A 16,749-nucleotide genomic window follows, 5' to 3' on the forward strand; every position below is an offset into this window, starting at 1 on the left:
CATGCCGCGGCACCCCAATGACTTTGGTCCTCAGCTTCTCCTATCCATACCAGTAAGAACCCATACAAGTAGGGACTTGAAGGTCTGTCGCAAACAATGACTATTGTCGAGGCTTGAAAAGTACGGACCCTCTACGGTTGAATGAGGCTTTGTTGCCTTGTACTGTGTAGGGAGCTCGGGGGTAGGCTCTTGCATTCATTCATTCATAACTCATACTAGTAATATCTGCTCCTATATCTCATTGGTCTGTCCAGCGTGACATCCAAACGCTGATATACCGGTGGATCAACCCCTCTGCAACCGGATCTTTGACAAGAGCAAGGGAGGGGCAATCTTGTGTTGTGCGTTTCGTTTCAAACACAAGCCCGGCGTTTTCGGATTGCCCTCCATTCTGGCCACTATACTTAGATTGCCAAAAGTCCAACAATTTGATGCTGGGATTTTTTCTCTGGATCTTGGTCGCTTCCTGCCAGCTTCTTTAGCCACTCCTGTGGCGAAACAACTTCAAAAGGGGGCAACGCGGATCCCTTCTTTAAAGCTGGCAAGAGGTCATTTTTCCAACTAAAGCTATGTGGATTGACAAGATGGTAAACAAGGTTCTCTTCTTGAGAGCTAGATGTCGTGGTGAGGGAGATGTCCGTAATGGCCTGAGCACATTGATCCACCGGCAGCCAACTGGGTCTTTCTTCCAAAGCAGGAAGAGAACCTGTCGTCAAAGTGCTGCGGAACATTAAAGCAATAGCCTCTGTATCGTTCCATCGGGCACTACGAGTATCGCCACCGAGCTGACCAATTCGCAATACCCTCGCGTAAATGCCCGCATGGTGCATGGCATTCCGAGTGATATGTTCTGTGACCAATTTCGACCTTCCATATCCCGTGGTTTGGGCATGTGCTAAGTCTTCAACCATAGTCTCGGGGATAGAAGCAGGCTTCGGCGTATTGCTCGCAGTGCTCACACTAGAGCAAAAGTAGAAGCGAGGGGGGACGGGAAGCTCGGAGCGGAGGCAAAAGTTGATGAGATTATATGTGCCTCGAATGTGCTGTTGTTCAAACGAGCGGACTCCGAGGTTGAAGTTGATGGCCCACGCGCTGTGTATGACTCCCGTTAAAGAGGACAGAAGATGATCAACAATGTAGTTGTCCAATCCCAGGTTCGCCTGAGAAAGGTCGCTGGGCAGTGCTCGAATCTTCGCGGCTTCATCATCAGTCAGGGCTATATCCCGGTCAGCCAACGCTTTTGTTATGCGAGCCCCAGCACTTGCTTGCCCTGGGGCTCGACAAGAGCCCAGACTGCAGACACACTCGGTCGTTTCACTAGCTCTGCAATGATAAATGCTCCGAGGTTTCCAGTCCCACCGGTGACAAGGACCGATTCGGCGGCTGGCTGATGTTGAAGGGTGGGGATATGATGCGCGAAACGAGAATATTTCTCAATTAGTTCTCTCATAACTGGCACTTCATCCTCCTGGTCTGTTTCTTCGCCATTGCGCATCTGGTAGAGGTGTCTTGCAAGAGCGCGAATAGACCCCTTCTCAAAGACGATGTTTTGAGAGAGACTTTTACCCTGGTCTCCCAGGTCTATGTCACGCACGATGGATCGCCAAATCCGGGTTGTTTGCAGGCTATCAACACCAGCTGAGAAGATGTCGGCGTCGACACTCTCCAAGGGTACATCCAAATCGTCATGGAATCGACACATGAGCCAGGTCTCCAGTTCCGGTATACTGAGAGCAAGAGACCCAATTGCTTCGCCGCTCCCCTCAAAGGCTGCATACGCAGCCTTGATATCTTCGTCAAACTGCTGATAGACCTGGGCGCGAATACAGGTGCCCTTGTCTGTCCTCGGATAAGTGACATCAGCGCCCTTGACCACCACGAGCTCTTTGGGAATTTGAGAGAATGACTCGGCTCGCGAATTTGCTGCTTCGATCGCAGGCCAGATCCTTTCCAAGAACTCCTCATCGCTCAAATGCGCTGCCTTCCCAGGAGCACGGAAGATCAACGCCCCTGGAACGGTTCGTTGAAAGCCAAAGACGACACAATCGCCAACAAGCTCTTCCTCTCTCACGCGGCCTTCGATTGGAATCGGAAGCACTTTCTCTCCGTTGACGAGAGTGATCCGATCGTCCAAGCGACTGAGGTACTTGTAAAAGTTACTCTTCCTGGGGTCTGGGTGTCTTGTGAATAGATCAGCTGTCCTAAAGCTATTTGCAGGGTTTTTCTCGCTGTATGGTGGCTTGGAGTTGGAAGGGCCTTTGCTAGGCAACCCGTCCAGTCCCACGCATTCGAAAACACCGGGTGATATTTCGTCCATCAAAGTAAAGTCCGCAACCGGGGGGTGCAGTCTCATATATTGCCATTCGGTGTCTCCAGCGTTTCGAAACGAAGTCATTATCTGCCCCGTTTCCGTGGCACCGTAGTTTGCGACCAGATTGACTCCCTGTGAGACCAACCTGTCGCCTAGATCATCGGGAAAACTCGAGCCACCAAATAATACAAGCTCAGCTTGAGCGAGGGCAGTTATTCCTTCTTGTTTTTCGGCTAACAGCTTGATCACGAAGGGCACGGCGCTGATCTGCTCTGGCTTTGCAACCTCCAAAGCGTCATATAGAGTTTGATATGTTACCGGAAGCGAGTGGTTTCCAATGTAGGCGGTCGCTCTCGTATAGAACGCCCGCATAATCTCCATCAAACCATGCGAGTGGAAAAGAGGGCTAATGTTGAAGAGACGAAGGCCGAAGCTCTTCCGATAATTGGCCAAGACTTGATAATTGGTGAGAAAGATGGGTTTGGGGAAGCCGGTGCTTCCAGACGAGTGCAAGATCCATGCCATCTTCTGGCTTTCTTTGACTAGGTCAGCAGTGTCTCGAGTAAAACGAGTAGCGGGTGCTGGACGGTTGAACCAATCCATTCTCTGCAGCATGGGGAACTCGCGACAGCCAGGTCGTTCCTTGCAGATGTTTCCAAAGGTCGTTCTATATTGACGAGTTACCACCATAAGATGACTCTTTGCCATATTCATCAGGCGGGCAAGGGCATCGCCTGGCAACCGAGTGGAAAGAAATAAAACCGCATAGCCCATTCGGTTTAATGCAAAAAAGGTCACGATGACCTCGAAGCTTGATCCGACTAACAGGGCTACCACCGGCGCTTCTTCCAAGGACGGATCCTGATAGACATATTAGAGGAGTATGAAACACGGTTCCAGATATGTGTTTAGCTTACTGCCGGTGGGAGACCATTGTCCATGTAATGTTGAACTGCGACATCTGTATATCGGTCCAGATCCTTCGCTGTGTGCTCTTCGAAGTCATTCGCGCCTCGAATCGGATAGCATATCAAGGGCCTTTGGCCCGCATCTGGCTCTTCGGCATGAGACCTGAGCAAGCCGTCGATAGTCAGGAACTTTTCCACGGGTGGATAACTGGCGTGGAGAGTCCCATTCAAGAGGCGAGTCGCAAGATCCTGTGCCTTTGCGTGTGCCTGCGGTGGCTGCACAGTCCGGGTGGACGTGGTTGCACTTAATGTGGACATTCTTGCGGGCTGCTACGCCCGGACACCCGGGGGGCCCAGTAGTTGTTAAATACTCCAACATGCCATTTGCTCGAGTTTCACGATCGGTGGTTCTCCGAGTCGGCAATTGTAGATTCCCGGTTATCCGGCGCAGCATTTCCAGACGCCGGAAAAACCTACTCGGCACTCGTCGATTATCTCTCGGGGTTGGATTAACAGGAGGAGGATCTTTCATCCCATTTTCTAGCCCCCTGTACTTCTCTCGTCCCTGAAATGTCCCGCGATGCTCAGATTTGGAGAATGAGGAGGGTTCAATACCCGCCGAAGACGTCGGATAAATATCCCCCGCACTGGTCGGCGGGGAATCTATAGGATCCCCACATGTGCTGGTCATGTACCCTTGAGCTGCCAGTACATAGGGATCATTATGCCCTATATCTTCGGCGGTTCGGGTGGACCTGGCTTACTTGTACATATACAATTTGAAGATAGGAATCAGCCCCTCTTTCTGAGCAATGTATCATTGTCAGATTGAAACTATTCGTAGACTAAACCATGATTCGTATCGCTGCGCGTTATTTTACAAGAACAAGAATGCCACGGTCACAATGGCGGCCACGGTCACCAAGCTGCTTGTGCCCGTCATTCCTTGCGAAAGCCCAATAGCGCCACCCTTTGCCGTGTGGTTGGCAGACCCATTGAGTGATGTTGGGTGGTCACCCACGCCGAACGGAAGCCCCTGGTATCCGAACGTCAGATTCTGGGGGATGGAGCGATTGTAACATTGGCCACTGCCAATATCCAAGTTGGTCAGATCGTCGGGGTGCAAGAAGAACATGTAATTGGATTGATTGAGGTTCTTGAATCCCGACGTGTCGTAGGGAAATTTGTCTCCAGTGTCAGTTCCAGATGTGTTGCGCAGGAGAATGCACTGAACCTGGCCCGGAAATTCGGTGGCCATCTCTGGGTAGTCCTTCATCACATCACTGTTACTGGTATCAGCAACCAGAATGAACTTGCGTTCGGGGAAGGTTTCAAAGATCTTTTGCAGTAGGAATTTCCGAATGGAGAGCGTAGCCGAGACATCACTGAAGTTTAAGGGGCGCGTATCGAAGGACCCGCCGGGATAATTGGTGTAGATGAATTGCATGTAATTCCGAGTGACTTGCTCAGGGGTGGTAGTCTAGATTTGAATTTAGCAATCAGCATTCCTTCCGGGATGAATTGAGGGGAGAGGGCTCACCAAGTAATGGAAATGAAGATCGGGAAGGCTGGTGGACCAGTTTCGGTATATGTCCGGCATGTTCTCCCATGGCGTAAATGGGCGAGCAAAGGAATTCAGCAAGCCCTGCTTGGGCTCATAGATCTTTGTGACCCGCAGAATGTCGTCGATATCCGAAATGACCGTGAGCCCCGTCGGTGGCACCAGGTACGCGGTCGAGTTGCCGATGCTGGCGCCCTCCACCTGGGTATTGAGTCTCTGGATCGCGGAGGTCTTGTTGCCTGCCGTCAATCCATTGCTTTTGATGGGAACGAAGGTATCGAAATCACCCTCTACGGTGGTATTATACGGCAAAGTGACGTCTTGAGTGCCTCCTGTCGTGTTGGCGGATCCTCCACCTCCTGGCTGTCCGCTCGCGCCCTGGCTCTCAGCAGGTTCCAGGTGGATCGTATTCACAGCGACATGAGGCTGTTGGACCACGAAAATCTCCGCTGTCAGGTTGCGTGCCTGGACCTGCTCTGATTTGGGCAGGTCCGAGATACTGGTATTGACGAGAAAAACATCTGCGAGCTTGTTCAAGTCCGACACAGAAGTGTTTGGCTGCTTATAGACATTCCCGTGGAATCGCACGTTCCAGCCTGAGTTGGTCCAATTGGCATATGGGTCGATGTTCAGGACGTTGGTGGGCAAGGCATCCAATTGCTCATGATTCAACCCCAGAGAGCTCACAACAGCGTCGCCGGTGGGGAAGCCTTGGAAGAAATTGGGGACTCCCGATGCCACCCAGGAGGGCAGACCGGACCCAAGACCGGAAAGTACGCTGTCGACATCCGATTGAACATCACTCAGGATGTTTCGGCCAAGGACTCTGGACGGGTCATTCTGAACTGGGGAAGGGGTGATGGCGGGCGCAATCTGATCTGCAGTATTGGAGAACGCCGTAGGCGCAGGAATAATCGCAGCTACAGATGCCAGTAGTGCGGCGTGGGTTAACACCCGCGTGATGGGCCGATTCATTGTTAACAAGAGACGGCTCGAATTTCGTATATTCCCTTTCGCAACCTCAATAAGTGAGGAGAGTGAAAAGACATCCAGCATTTAAGAAGAGGCATGCGATCATCCAGCAACAAGTAAAAGGATGAAACGACGTCAGTGGAGTGGGTGGAGCCTTCCCGATAGGCTGTTGCCCGGTTTCCCAGTTCCACAATAGATTAAATTAGACCCCTGGGGCTTCAGGACCATGGCTCTGCGTCACTCTGAAGATTGGCCGTTAGACTATTCCTGACAGGTAAGCCCCTTGGGGTCAATGCATAAGCACAACCTCGGAACAGTAGCATCCACAGATACTCTTAAGCGTACATAGGACAAGATATTCAGCTCCTAGTACTTAAGCCAAATCCAAGGGCTTCGACTGATACTTCAAGTTCTTGCTTGATTAGTACTGGTACCTGTGCGCACAGCCTTTCCCTGCTACTAAAATATGCTTGTCTTTGCTTGGTACTCGTACCGCCGCAATCCTGACGCCGCTTACTAAAACTTTTCTTTCCACCTCCAGCTCCGTGGCCTAGAAATAGGATTTCCGAGTACATGAGATGTAAGATACCATGGCTCTACTGGCAAAGCTCAACGCGTATACTCTTCTGGGCTAGCCGAAAGGCAGGTTTTGTAGATTGAGAGTGGAAAACCTGTTAAGTAGGAACATTCTGAGATGATCGGACCAGACATGCGGCCCATCCACAGGGGGGGAAAGGCTTGGAATGCTCGGCGAGAAAGGAGTGCCAGATCCAGATCAAGAAGCCACCTGGGCAGATCTCCTCCGATCGACTCGGCCAGTTCTGTTCACTTCGATCGTACCTTGACAAGCCATAATTCAGCTTATCGTGGGTTATCGTCTTCCCCGCACGGGGCCTCCAACCGACATCCCACTTGACGCGTGGGGGAATCTTTACGTGGGGAAACTCTGCGTGGGATCTGAATGCTCCTTCTTCTATCAATCAGTCTCAGAATCGACTCTTCTCTCTGCACACCCTCATCATGGCAATTCCCGGCGTTACGCAACCCCCTTACCCGCTCCATGAATCCGTCAAGGATCTATTGGACCCCGAGTATGTCGCTTTCTACAACAAACATGTGATCAACAACCAGCAGGTTCACCTGCAACCGGTGGCCGCCTCGCGGACGAGCGGGGCGTTGATCCCTGGCGCTGGTCCGATGCTCGAGGTGGGAAAGACTCAGGATCTCGCGGTGCAGAGGCGAGAAACGGAGGGCCCGCCAGTTCCCGTTCGCTGCATGACGCCCAAGGGCGAAACGCCCGCGGGCGGCTGGCCGGTAATGCTATACTTCCATGGTGGAGGCTGGGTATTGGGAAACATTGATACAGAGAATGTGGTGTGTTCGAATCTCTGCGTCCGCGGCAACTGTGTCGTGGTAACGGTCGATTATCGGTGAGTGCTTCGTCCGCTCGAAGAAAGCATGCTTGTTCTCATGCTAGGGTTCTAGACTGGCGCCCGAAAATCCATTCCCGCCGCCGTACACGACTGCTGGGAAGCTTTGCTCTGGCTTGTCTCCGAAGGACCTGCGGCTTTGTCGATCAACCCGTCAAAGATCGCCACAGGCGGTTCCTCCGCTGGCGGGAATCTTGCAGCCATTATGACTCACAAAGCGTTGACGCTGTCGCCTCCAATACGCTTCTCAGCTCAGTTACTCTCGGTCCCCGTCACCGATAATGTAGCAACCGTGGAGAACAACGAGTCGTATCGTCGATACGAGCACACTCCCGCGTTGCCCGCGGCGAAGATGATCTGGTACCGGGACCATTATTTGCCAAACCATGCGGACCGCACCAACCCAGAAGCGAGTCCGCTTTTCTACACGGATGACTGGTCACAACTGCCGCCCGCGTTGGTTATGGTGGGCGAGCTTGACGTGTTGCGGACGGAGGGCGAGCAGTACGCCGAAAAGCTAAGAAAGGCCGGGGTGACAGTGGATCTGCAGGTCATGAAAGGAATGCCCCATCCATTCCTTGCCATGGATGGTGCCCTGTCCGAAGGGAAAAGATGCATTACTCTCATGTGCGATGCCCTACAGCAGGCATTTTGGAAGTAAGATATAATTAGAAGGTACCATAGACTAGTCAGGCAAATAGATTCGTTCTATATCCAGTCCAAGACGGGCAGGCCCCTGCTACCCGAGCCGTTAAGGTACTACTGCCAGACCCCTAATAAGAGTAAGCGAGAAAACTCAGTTCAGACATCATCTCCGACACCCGCGAAAACGTCCTCAAAACGCAGCTCGTTGAACCGTACGTCGGGCTTCAATCCAGCAAACTTCCAAACCCCGTCAACCTTTCGGTAGTAATGCTCATTGGTAGCATGGCCATGGCCTCGCAGTTTGACCTCTTTCAAGTCAGCATCAGTGTATACCTGATGGGCGGCACGTAGCTGATGGTGTCCAATGACTTCCGTATCGGAGATCTTCTCCCACCAGGTCTCGCCCAGCAAGTGCTGTGTCTTGACCGTTGGGTCACCCAAGAAGCCGGGATGGGTGACCAGGGCCATGTACTTGTCGGCAGGCATATCGTCCCATCTTTGAAGGCCGATCTTCGTGTAGTCCACTGTCAGAGTCGGAGCAATTATGCCACGTAGGCGGTCCAATCCTACCATCATTAGCCTGGCGAGAATTGGATATGAGATGCAGGGGGGCAAACCTTGGAGTCATAGCTATCAGCCCAGTCAAAGACGAGTTTAGAAAGCGCCAAATAGTCTGTAGCGGTCAGTAGCTTGCACAGAGGACCTCAAGGGCTTGGTCAGTACACACCTTGGAAGCTAATATCCAGGCTAGGCTCCATATTCTTCACCGCAGGCGACATTTTCGCTTCGTTGTTACTATTCACGGTATAGCCCGAGGAATATCTGGTGATGCTTAAGAGCGACAGGCGGCGCCGTAGATCTGTGGATCGTGCCATGCCTGGCCCAGGGACTCCCGAATGCGGGCCGGATCCAAGGCAACTCTTGAAAGGGGGAGGGATCCAGCGAATGCAACAGGAACGTGGCGATACAACATTCGGCGAGGCGAGTGGTGCATCTTGGAGTAGATTTCCGCATCCGGCAGCCGAGAAGCTCGCGTGGCTGGAGATCAGTTCCTCAAAGAACTCGAACGAGGCGAGTATCTGCCGGATCAGGGGGGGTTAGCGACAGGTTGTGTACATCTCCATTTTCCTAATGCGCCTGGTCATGATCCTAAACCGGCGAAAGGCACAACGCATACCCTGTGTCCAGGAGTTGAGCGTGATATAACTAATCCCCATAGGGGATCTCAGACAAGAAAGAAAGACTCGACAGCTGCATTTTTTTCCTTTCGTTCTTTCGTGTCCGAACAGCTCAGCCCTTACTCTAAACGAAGGCATATTCGATCTCTACAGCCCAATCTTCTACAATGGTTGGACCCACTACCTCCGTCGCTCCGGCAGAGCTTGCCGGCAAAATCGCTCTGGTGACTGGTGGAAGTCGAGGAATCGGAGCCGGTATTGCTCTGGAGCTCGCAAAGAAAGGAGCTTCCGTTGCGATCAACTACGCACGCGACCCCAAGTCCGCGGAGAAGACGGTCCAAGAGATCAAGTCGCTTGGAGTCTCCGCGGCTGCATTCCAAGCAGACTTGACCCAGCTGGACGCCATCGAGAGCCTCTTCCGCCAAGTTGTTGAGCATTTTGGACAATTGGATATTGTCGTCTCCAACTCAGGAACAGAGAAATTCGTCTCGCTGGCCGACACCACCCTGGATGACTTCAACCAAGTCTTCGACCTGAACACGCGGGCTCAGTTCTTCGTGGCCAAGAATGCGTACAACTATCTCCAGCCCGGCGGTCGTGTGGTGCTCATGTCGTCCATCGCCGCGGGTGTCGGTGTCCCCGGCCACGCTTTGTATGCTGGGAGCAAGAGCGCCGTGGAGGGTTTCACTCGCTGCTTTGCGGCCGACTTTGGCAAGAAGCGGTGCACGGTGAACGCCATTGCCCCTGCCGGCGTGAAGAGCGACATGTGGCTGGAGAACTCCTGGCGCTATGCTCCAGGCTGCGACCAGAATTCGTCGCTGGAGGATGTCGAAGCTGCCTTGGCCAACGGAAGCCCTCTCAAGCGATGCGCCGTTCCCGCGGACATCGGTCGCGTCGTGGCATTCCTGGCCAGTCCGGATGGAGAATGGATCAACGGTAAGAATGCAAAACCCACTAGGTGTCAAACTTCTGCTAATCGCCACATGTAGGCCAGACCATTCCCCTTAACGGGGGCTCTAGTATTTGAGCGAGGCGATCAGGAGCCGCGCTCAAACAGTAACCTCGCTCCGGATGGAAGAAGTTCATAGCAACCGTGTATGATAATGTGGATAATTTGTCACATCAATCCATCTGCGTATATTCATATTAAACACTATGTTTCTATTACCCACGGAACTGCCTTCCTTTTTCATTATGTACATCTATCCTTCAAAGTCGTGATCGCGTCGCAGGGTGAAACTTATCATAGAGCTGATGGCTTCCAAGGTTTGGGTATTATCGATTTGTAAGCCGGCGGAGAAGAGAACCTGAGGCCTTCTCGATTTCGACGATTATCGCGACGGTGAGGACAAGGGTGGCCAGGATGATCTAGACCAAAGTCAGTCAGTGGCTGCTGAGTGCCGCAGTTTCTCCTAAGCAGGACCTCACCCCAAAGAGAAGAATGCCCACCGAATTCAACTCCCACCCACCAGCGTGTACTTTCGCCCTCGAAATAGCACTTTGTTGCCTCCAGAATCGATATGCGCCGATCAAGGCTACTACGACGGCCACCGCATGGCAAGTGACAGCGAGCGGAATCCCCACATCATAAAATTTGAGCCTGTCTTCCTTCATCGGAGATCGTTGGAGGCGGAAAAGTTGGGCAATCACCACCCCTTGCATCGCAATGGCCACCGACGTTCGAATATAAGCCAGGAATGTACGCTCCAACGCTGCATGGTTCGTCAATCGTGCTGCTCTTGTGTTTTTGGAGGGGCGCCACTCTTCACAAACCTAGGTGATCTCGATTGCTTTTTTGTGGAACGGTCAGGGTAACGTGATGAGTCCAGAATCGACACAATCTGCGCCACGGCCCCGAGGAGCCGCGTTGCGAGCCCTGGGTTGTCGTACGTGTGATCTGACGGACGGCACCACGACAATCGTCGCCGGAGGAGGCTGAGGGGGAGGAGTACGCGAACTCGTCATCCTCGTGTGTTTGGATTTGGTGGAGTTCCAGGAGCTGGTCATCCGCGGGTTCAGGCCGAGACGAGTCTCTGACAATGGCCGTCGAAGGCCGCTCCAGCGAAGACATGGTCGGAGAGACTATTGTTCAGGCAGATGGCAATGCCCGCAGGACTTTCATGGCATCCAATCCTCGTAGGGAACTCCGGTCTCGTCTGAGCTCACTGTCCGGATCGGTTCAAGCCGAAAAGGGCCAAGTCCGGGCAGCCCCGCAATGGTCCGGGGTCCCGGGGGCGTGGGATTGTCCATCTTGCGGTTTTCGTTCTGAGGACGCAGCAGGGGCAGCAGCAGAAGAAGAGAAGAAGCGCGACACAGAATTGACTAGGAATGCCTTTATTTCTAGAGGTCGCCTGTATCTGAATTCGACGGGCGCCTGTGGTTCCTACTGGGCCAATCAGAACAGCGGATTCCCGATGGCATCATTTCCCTCGCGATGTTGACATGAAGCGCCAATCATAGGTCTACAATTCTAATGTCATCCACCCTTCAATACTGTCGACGATCTACGTGGAGCCTAATGCCTGCAACTCTATGGGGATCGGAGACATATATAGTCTAAGAATAGGCACCACGAAGTCTGGAAAACTGCACCTTCTTTGCAGTATGTGATACCAGGCCTTGGTATTCAGTCTTCGGTCTTAGGCATTTGGGCAACCTGCTTCGAGCGGTTTCGTCCGCGGTCACTTTGGGGGCGATAGATACGCGCTTATCCGTCGCCCTTGGACAGAAGCAACGACCTTGGGCCTATTGAACCTGCTGAAGACTTTGACCCCGCTCGACAGAGATAAGACGACCTCACGGTCACGCAGCATGTCTCGATAACAAGCCAAACTGGGAATCCAGATCCGAATGAAGATACGCCATGGATCCTGCTCCAAATGCACCGGGACTCGCTTTCCTCGAATAGGGGATTCTCGACAGTCTCAATTTTCTCCCCAGGCAGCTTCATGTCATCCGATGGGCGCTAGCTGGATCGGTAGATGTGGAGCCCCAGATGGCACTTTAGCGAAAATGAGAAAAAAAAAAAGGAAAAAAAACGAGCCTCGGGTAGTGGATAAAAAAAACATTTAAAAGAATCCCCTTCCTGTTCCGCCCACTTCTTTGTTTTTGCGTATCTGAATCCATCTCAGATCTCCATAAAGAATGCACGGTGGTGCATAAGCGCCGCTTCTCCACTTCCCCGTGCTCGATCGTCCTGGACCCCCCACAAAACATCATGAAGACTGATCATGTCGAGCCGGACGATACGCAGGCCTTGGCCCGGCTGGGCAAGAAGCAGGTGCTTAAGCGGCGCTTTGGCTTCTTTTCCATTGTGGGATTTGCAATGGCTGAACTCATTACCTGGGAAACGGTCGTGACCCTGTTCTCCCAGGCGTTCGACGATGGTGGCCCCGCGGGGGCCTTTTTTGGGTACATCATCGCCTGCCTATCCACCTTGTCGGTCTATACCGTGATTTCGGAATTGGCCTCGATGGCCCCCATCGCCGGCGGCCAGTACTACTGGGTATATATGCTGGCGCCGATGCGCTGGAAAAAGATCTCCAGCTATCTCATTGGGTGGCTCACCACATTAGCATGGATCGCCACGATCGCCACGGAGACTATCTTCTTGGGCACCATGATCGAGGGGCTCATCATACTGAATGACCTAAAATTCGTGCAGCAGCGATGGCAGAATACCCTGCTCGCCTGGGCAAGTGTGGTTGTGACCTTCTTCATCAACGTGGTGTTGCCCAACATTCTCCCGCGCTTCGAGATAGGCATCCTTGTGCTACACTTGGCCGGCTTCATCGCCATCATGGCAACCTTGCTTGCCTTGGCACCCAAGAAGTCGGCCCATTATGTGTTCCACACCGCGTTGAACGAAGGCAATTGGCCCACACAGGGCCTATCGTACTGCGTCGGCTTTATTGGGAACGTTGCGACCTTCGTCGGGGCTGATGCAAGTGTGCACATGGCGGAAGAGGTTGCCAACGCCGCGGTTGTGATCCCCCGGGCGATTATCACCGGCATGACCCTGAACAGTCTCCTTGGGCTGGCCATGATGCTCACTATCCTGTTCTGTCTGGGCGATACTGACTCGGTTCTGAACTCCGCAACAGGCTTCGCTTTCATTCAGATATTCTACGACACCACCTCTTCCTATGCAGGGGCGTCTTTCATGACAGCCATCATCATGGTCCTCACCATGGCCTGCTGTACAGGTATCACGACTACGGCATCGCGTATGACGTGGTCGTTCGCCCGCGACGAGGGTCTGCCATTCTCCCGCTATATTAAGCGCGTACACAAGAGCACCAAAGTCCCTATCATAGCCGTCTCCGTAGTCTGCGGATTAGCCTGTGCCTTGACTCTGATCTACATTGGATCTACCACCGCCTTCAACGACGTGATCTCCCTAACTGTCACCGGTTTCTACGGCACCTACTTCCTGCCCGCCGCATTCCTTCTCTACCATCGCATCAAAGGCCATGTCTTGCCCCATGGCACCGTGCTCGACGCTCTGCCAGATTCCGCCGCTAGCGCCAACCCCTCTGCCCTGGAAAAGCCTGCTGCCCTAGTGCGCCCTAAGAGCCCCAGTAAAGAAGTCTCCCCTGGCCAAGCTCCTCCTGATAGCCCCGAACGCAACACCTCGGAAGACAAGGTCAAGCGACCGTTGGAGTTCGAAATTGCGCAAGCTCCGCTGATCTGGGGGCCGTGGAAGGTTCCTGGCATCTTGGGTACTCTTAACAATGCGTATGCCTGTGTATACATGCTGTTTGTGATCTTCTGGAGTGTCTGGCCTCCCACAGCCCACGTTGACTACACCACTATGAACTACAGTATCGTAGTGACGGCGGGGGTTCTGATTCTGAGTGGGATCTGGTATTGGGTTCGCGCGCGGAAAGATTATCACGGCCCTCTGATTGACGAGGAGGTTGCTGAGATCATGCATCTTACTCCTGGCGCAGCTCAATGACACCTAGAGGCTACTGAGCACGCTGCAATCAGGGCATGCCGTTAACATCTCGTAGCTCCAGTGATGACATCTGGACGGTGACCTGCAACCCATGTATCTGAATTGTGCGAAACTTAATCAACGGCATTTTCTCCAAGTCTCTAGATCAGTCACTACTCTACGCATTTTTGTAAGATTTTCGAGGTTCTATTGGGCTCCCTATTCAGAATTGATTTCCGGCGGATGAGAGCTCACGCGAGGGCTGCTAGTGAGGTCTCTGGCCGGATGGGCGCGGTTGGGAGGCCCTTGCCTGCGTGAATCAATTACAATAAGCGTAAATGGCCTTGCTCCATCATTCCATCGGGGCTCATTTGACCCGAAAAGCCATGTCGTATCTGATCTAGCCTATCGGTATGCTGAGCTTCCCTGCATGTATCTACGATAGACAGGGAATGGGCTTTGGTCGCGATAGTGGGGGCCCCTGGCTGGTTGACATTCTTATTCGTTGATTGATTTCTGTGTTACCAAGGGGGTCAGTCTTGTGACATGCCTATGCTTGGCCCCAACTTAAAAACCGCTGAGGCTTAACGGTTAGGAATTGTGACTATACTTACAGTACATGGGGGTTTACGACGCCGGTATGGGCAACGCCCGCGGTCTCTAGTCATGATAATATTGCCCAGAGATACTTCGATAATGATACAGATGGTATACATTCCGGTGATTTGCTACAGGGTAGCTGTGCCGAAAGTATGGAAGTTTAGGTTACCTAGACAGATCCAAGTCGAGTGCTGGGGTATCTTTATCCTTATAATAAACATCGAAAGCAACCTTCATGAGCTCCAGGATATATCAGTCTTGTAGTTGTTCATGTGATACAGGATCACTTTGGACAAACATTGGATTAGTCCGCCTCCATGGCCTCCTCGCGTTGCATGGCAATGCGAGTCATGGTCTCTCGCGCCGCAATCTTGGCCTTGCGCATTTCTTCCTCTGTCTCTGTCGTGTGTGAATGCTTACCGCTTACGTTGCTCGAATTACCGTTGTTTGGCTTTTCAATCTTCTCACCTCGATCATGCCCGTTCTGGAGCGCTCTTTCAATCGTGACGGTCTCATCCCTCTCGTTTATATCCGGTCCGCCTCCAGGTTGAGAGTGCATACTTCGCCGACTCCGGCTGCGGCGGCGGTGTTGCGTGGCTCCTTTAGTTGCATCCTGTGTGTGATTCGACGCCGAGTTCTGAATAGGCACTATTGTACTAGATGCCTCCATTGCGATTTCCGAAGCGGCGTTTGACCCCTCCGAAAACTGAGGGTTGGTAGGCTGGCTCGTGGACTTCCGGGGCCGACCAGGTCGTCGTTTCTCAGGAACAGGGAGCTCCGCCGAGGTGTTCCCGGCCGTGAGACGAAGTCGCTTTGCTGGACTTTGGTTTGGGTCTCGCCCATTGAGCACACTGTGATCGCGAGGGTCGACTCGAGGATTCGGGGATAAAGGTGCTGGGTGAGGCTGTGATACGCTCTGGGAAGCGCCCTCGGTATCTCGGATCACCAGCAAATCGGCATGACTTGGTAAGTCACCTATGGAGAAATCATCGTCCCCATCATCTTCGCCAAACGAATCAGGAATGGGATGGATGTGGCGGCTTGAGAAAGCGTCAGGCCACGCACGTTTTCGTCCCGCTTGGACCATCTCTGGGCTTTTCACGGGAACCGCACCATCCATGACTGACAGGTTCTCAGGGCTGCCCGGCTTGCGGTCTTCCATAAACCGATTTTTGAACTTCAACGCCTCAATTTCTAACTTCAGTTTCTCGATCTCTTCGGATTTCGACTTGAGCTCTTTCAACACGGTCGCGATCATATCAAACCCATGCCCTTGTCCATCTCTGCTGTCTCCCATGTGGCGGGTCGGCGCATTCAATTCGATGCGGAGGGAGTTAAATGAGTGCTTCAGGTCGGTCATGGTGTCCTGCAAGTGATTTACCGAACTCGAGATCTGGTCAATGCTGCGTCCCTGATGATGCATTTCCTGTTGCATGGTCGGAGCCAACGTGGTGGAATGATCTAGTCCAGAAGGCATGAGGGCTGCATCTCTGCTGTGAGTGGTACGGCCGCGGCGGATGGGTTCTTTCGGAATTGGTCGCTGTCGCTCGAGGGCAGCTTCGGTGAAGACAGGTTCCGCGGTTCTCATAGTGATAATTTCTCGGAAGGAGATTTTGGTCATTTTCCAAAGCACGTTTGGGCTGTGGAGGGAAGAAAATATATCAGTATATTATGTTTCCCCGCGAACAACTGATCCAGGCCACTTACCCATCATCCAGCATGCACAAGACTCCCAGTTTTTGCTGGCACAGTTTGCATGATACTTCTTGAATAATGCGCCCACGAAGAATGATCATTTCTGAGGTCTGCGGGATCTGCCTCTTGTCCGACGAGACTGATATGCGCTGTAGATTGATGCTCTGCCAGCCGACAGGGATCGAATAGGTATTGGATAGTTTCGCCCATTCATTCTCCAAAGCTGCCAGCGAGCTGGAGCATCGTACGCACTGGCTGAGTATGGCCGGCCTGGTCAGGCTGGCAAGATCCATGATGGCTGCGCAGCAGAAGCGTTGCCAGTGGAAACGAGGCCCAATCCCACTGACAGTTTCCGGGCGCGGGTTGGACCCGCCTGGGCCTCCAGTTCTGGTGAGTCAGCGATCCAGACACCGGTAAAATAAAAGCCCGGTCCTATCGATAACACGGGCCTGAAAACAGCCGGAGGCCTGCAATACTGCAATTCTCATGTCCATAGATGATACTTGATAG

At 52.8% G+C, this 16,749-nt stretch overlaps 8 protein-coding genes across 8 annotated transcripts; 3 read left to right on the top strand and 5 right to left on the bottom strand.

Moving 5' to 3' along the window:
* Window positions 1–238: 238 nt before the first annotated feature.
* Window positions 239–3,537, bottom strand: N7468_002817 (uncharacterized protein; the record flags this gene model as incomplete). The annotated part of the gene is given in 4 exon segments (XM_058472114.1): window positions 239–403; window positions 426–1,304; window positions 1,319–3,172; window positions 3,229–3,537. 4 exon segments carry the CDS (start codon window positions 3,535–3,537, stop codon window positions 239–241), a joined length of 3,207 nt encoding a protein of 1,068 aa, XP_058335255.1.
* A 559-nt stretch (window positions 3,538–4,096) lies between these two features.
* N7468_002818 (phosphatidate phosphatase App1 family protein) lies at window positions 4,097–5,755 on the bottom strand (the record flags this gene model as incomplete). Its single annotated transcript, XM_058472115.1, has 2 exons — window positions 4,097–4,699; window positions 4,760–5,755. The coding sequence occupies 2 exons, from the start codon at window positions 5,753–5,755 to the stop codon at window positions 4,097–4,099; spliced, it is 1,599 nt and encodes a 532-aa protein (XP_058335256.1).
* A 1,017-nt stretch (window positions 5,756–6,772) lies between these two features.
* N7468_002819 (alpha/beta hydrolase) lies at window positions 6,773–7,843 on the top strand (the record flags this gene model as incomplete). Its single annotated transcript, XM_058472116.1, has 2 exons — window positions 6,773–7,171; window positions 7,238–7,843. 2 exons carry the CDS (start codon window positions 6,773–6,775, stop codon window positions 7,841–7,843), a joined length of 1,005 nt encoding a protein of 334 aa, XP_058335257.1.
* Window positions 7,844–7,983: 140 nt separating this feature from the next.
* Window positions 7,984–8,606, bottom strand: arp1 (scytalone dehydratase arp1; the record flags this gene model as incomplete). Its single annotated transcript, XM_058472117.1, has 4 exons — window positions 7,984–8,351; window positions 8,398–8,407; window positions 8,445–8,500; window positions 8,555–8,606. 4 exons carry the CDS (start codon window positions 8,604–8,606, stop codon window positions 7,984–7,986), a joined length of 486 nt encoding a protein of 161 aa, XP_058335258.1.
* Window positions 8,607–9,172: 566 nt separating this feature from the next.
* Window positions 9,173–10,032, top strand: arp2 (hydroxynaphthalene reductase arp2; the record flags this gene model as incomplete). The annotated part of the gene is made up of 2 exons (XM_058472118.1): window positions 9,173–9,941; window positions 9,995–10,032. The coding sequence occupies 2 exons, from the start codon at window positions 9,173–9,175 to the stop codon at window positions 10,030–10,032; spliced, it is 807 nt and encodes a 268-aa protein (XP_058335259.1).
* Window positions 10,033–10,280: 248 nt separating this feature from the next.
* On the bottom strand, window positions 10,281–11,076 carry N7468_002822 (YidH family protein; the record flags this gene model as incomplete). Its single annotated transcript, XM_058472119.1, has 3 exons — window positions 10,281–10,373; window positions 10,434–10,717; window positions 10,779–11,076. 3 exons carry the CDS (start codon window positions 11,074–11,076, stop codon window positions 10,281–10,283), a joined length of 675 nt encoding a protein of 224 aa, XP_058335260.1.
* A 1,146-nt stretch (window positions 11,077–12,222) lies between these two features.
* On the top strand, window positions 12,223–13,965 carry N7468_002823 (uncharacterized protein; the record flags this gene model as incomplete). The annotated part of the gene is made up of 1 exon (XM_058472120.1): window positions 12,223–13,965. One exon carries the CDS (start codon window positions 12,223–12,225, stop codon window positions 13,963–13,965), a length of 1,743 nt encoding a protein of 580 aa, XP_058335261.1.
* An 883-nt stretch (window positions 13,966–14,848) lies between these two features.
* N7468_002824 (uncharacterized protein) lies at window positions 14,849–16,532 on the bottom strand (the record flags this gene model as incomplete). Its single annotated transcript, XM_058472121.1, has 2 exons — window positions 14,849–16,184; window positions 16,252–16,532. The coding sequence occupies 2 exons, from the start codon at window positions 16,530–16,532 to the stop codon at window positions 14,849–14,851; spliced, it is 1,617 nt and encodes a 538-aa protein (XP_058335262.1).
* Window positions 16,533–16,749: the final 217 nt, after the last annotated feature.

Source organism: Penicillium chermesinum (genome assembly GCF_028974085.1).
Source record: "Penicillium chermesinum strain IBT 19713 chromosome Unknown utg000002l:1.0-5270490.0:1.0-5274688.0, whole genome shotgun sequence".
NCBI classification, from domain to species: domain Eukaryota; kingdom Fungi; phylum Ascomycota; class Eurotiomycetes; order Eurotiales; family Aspergillaceae; genus Penicillium; species Penicillium chermesinum.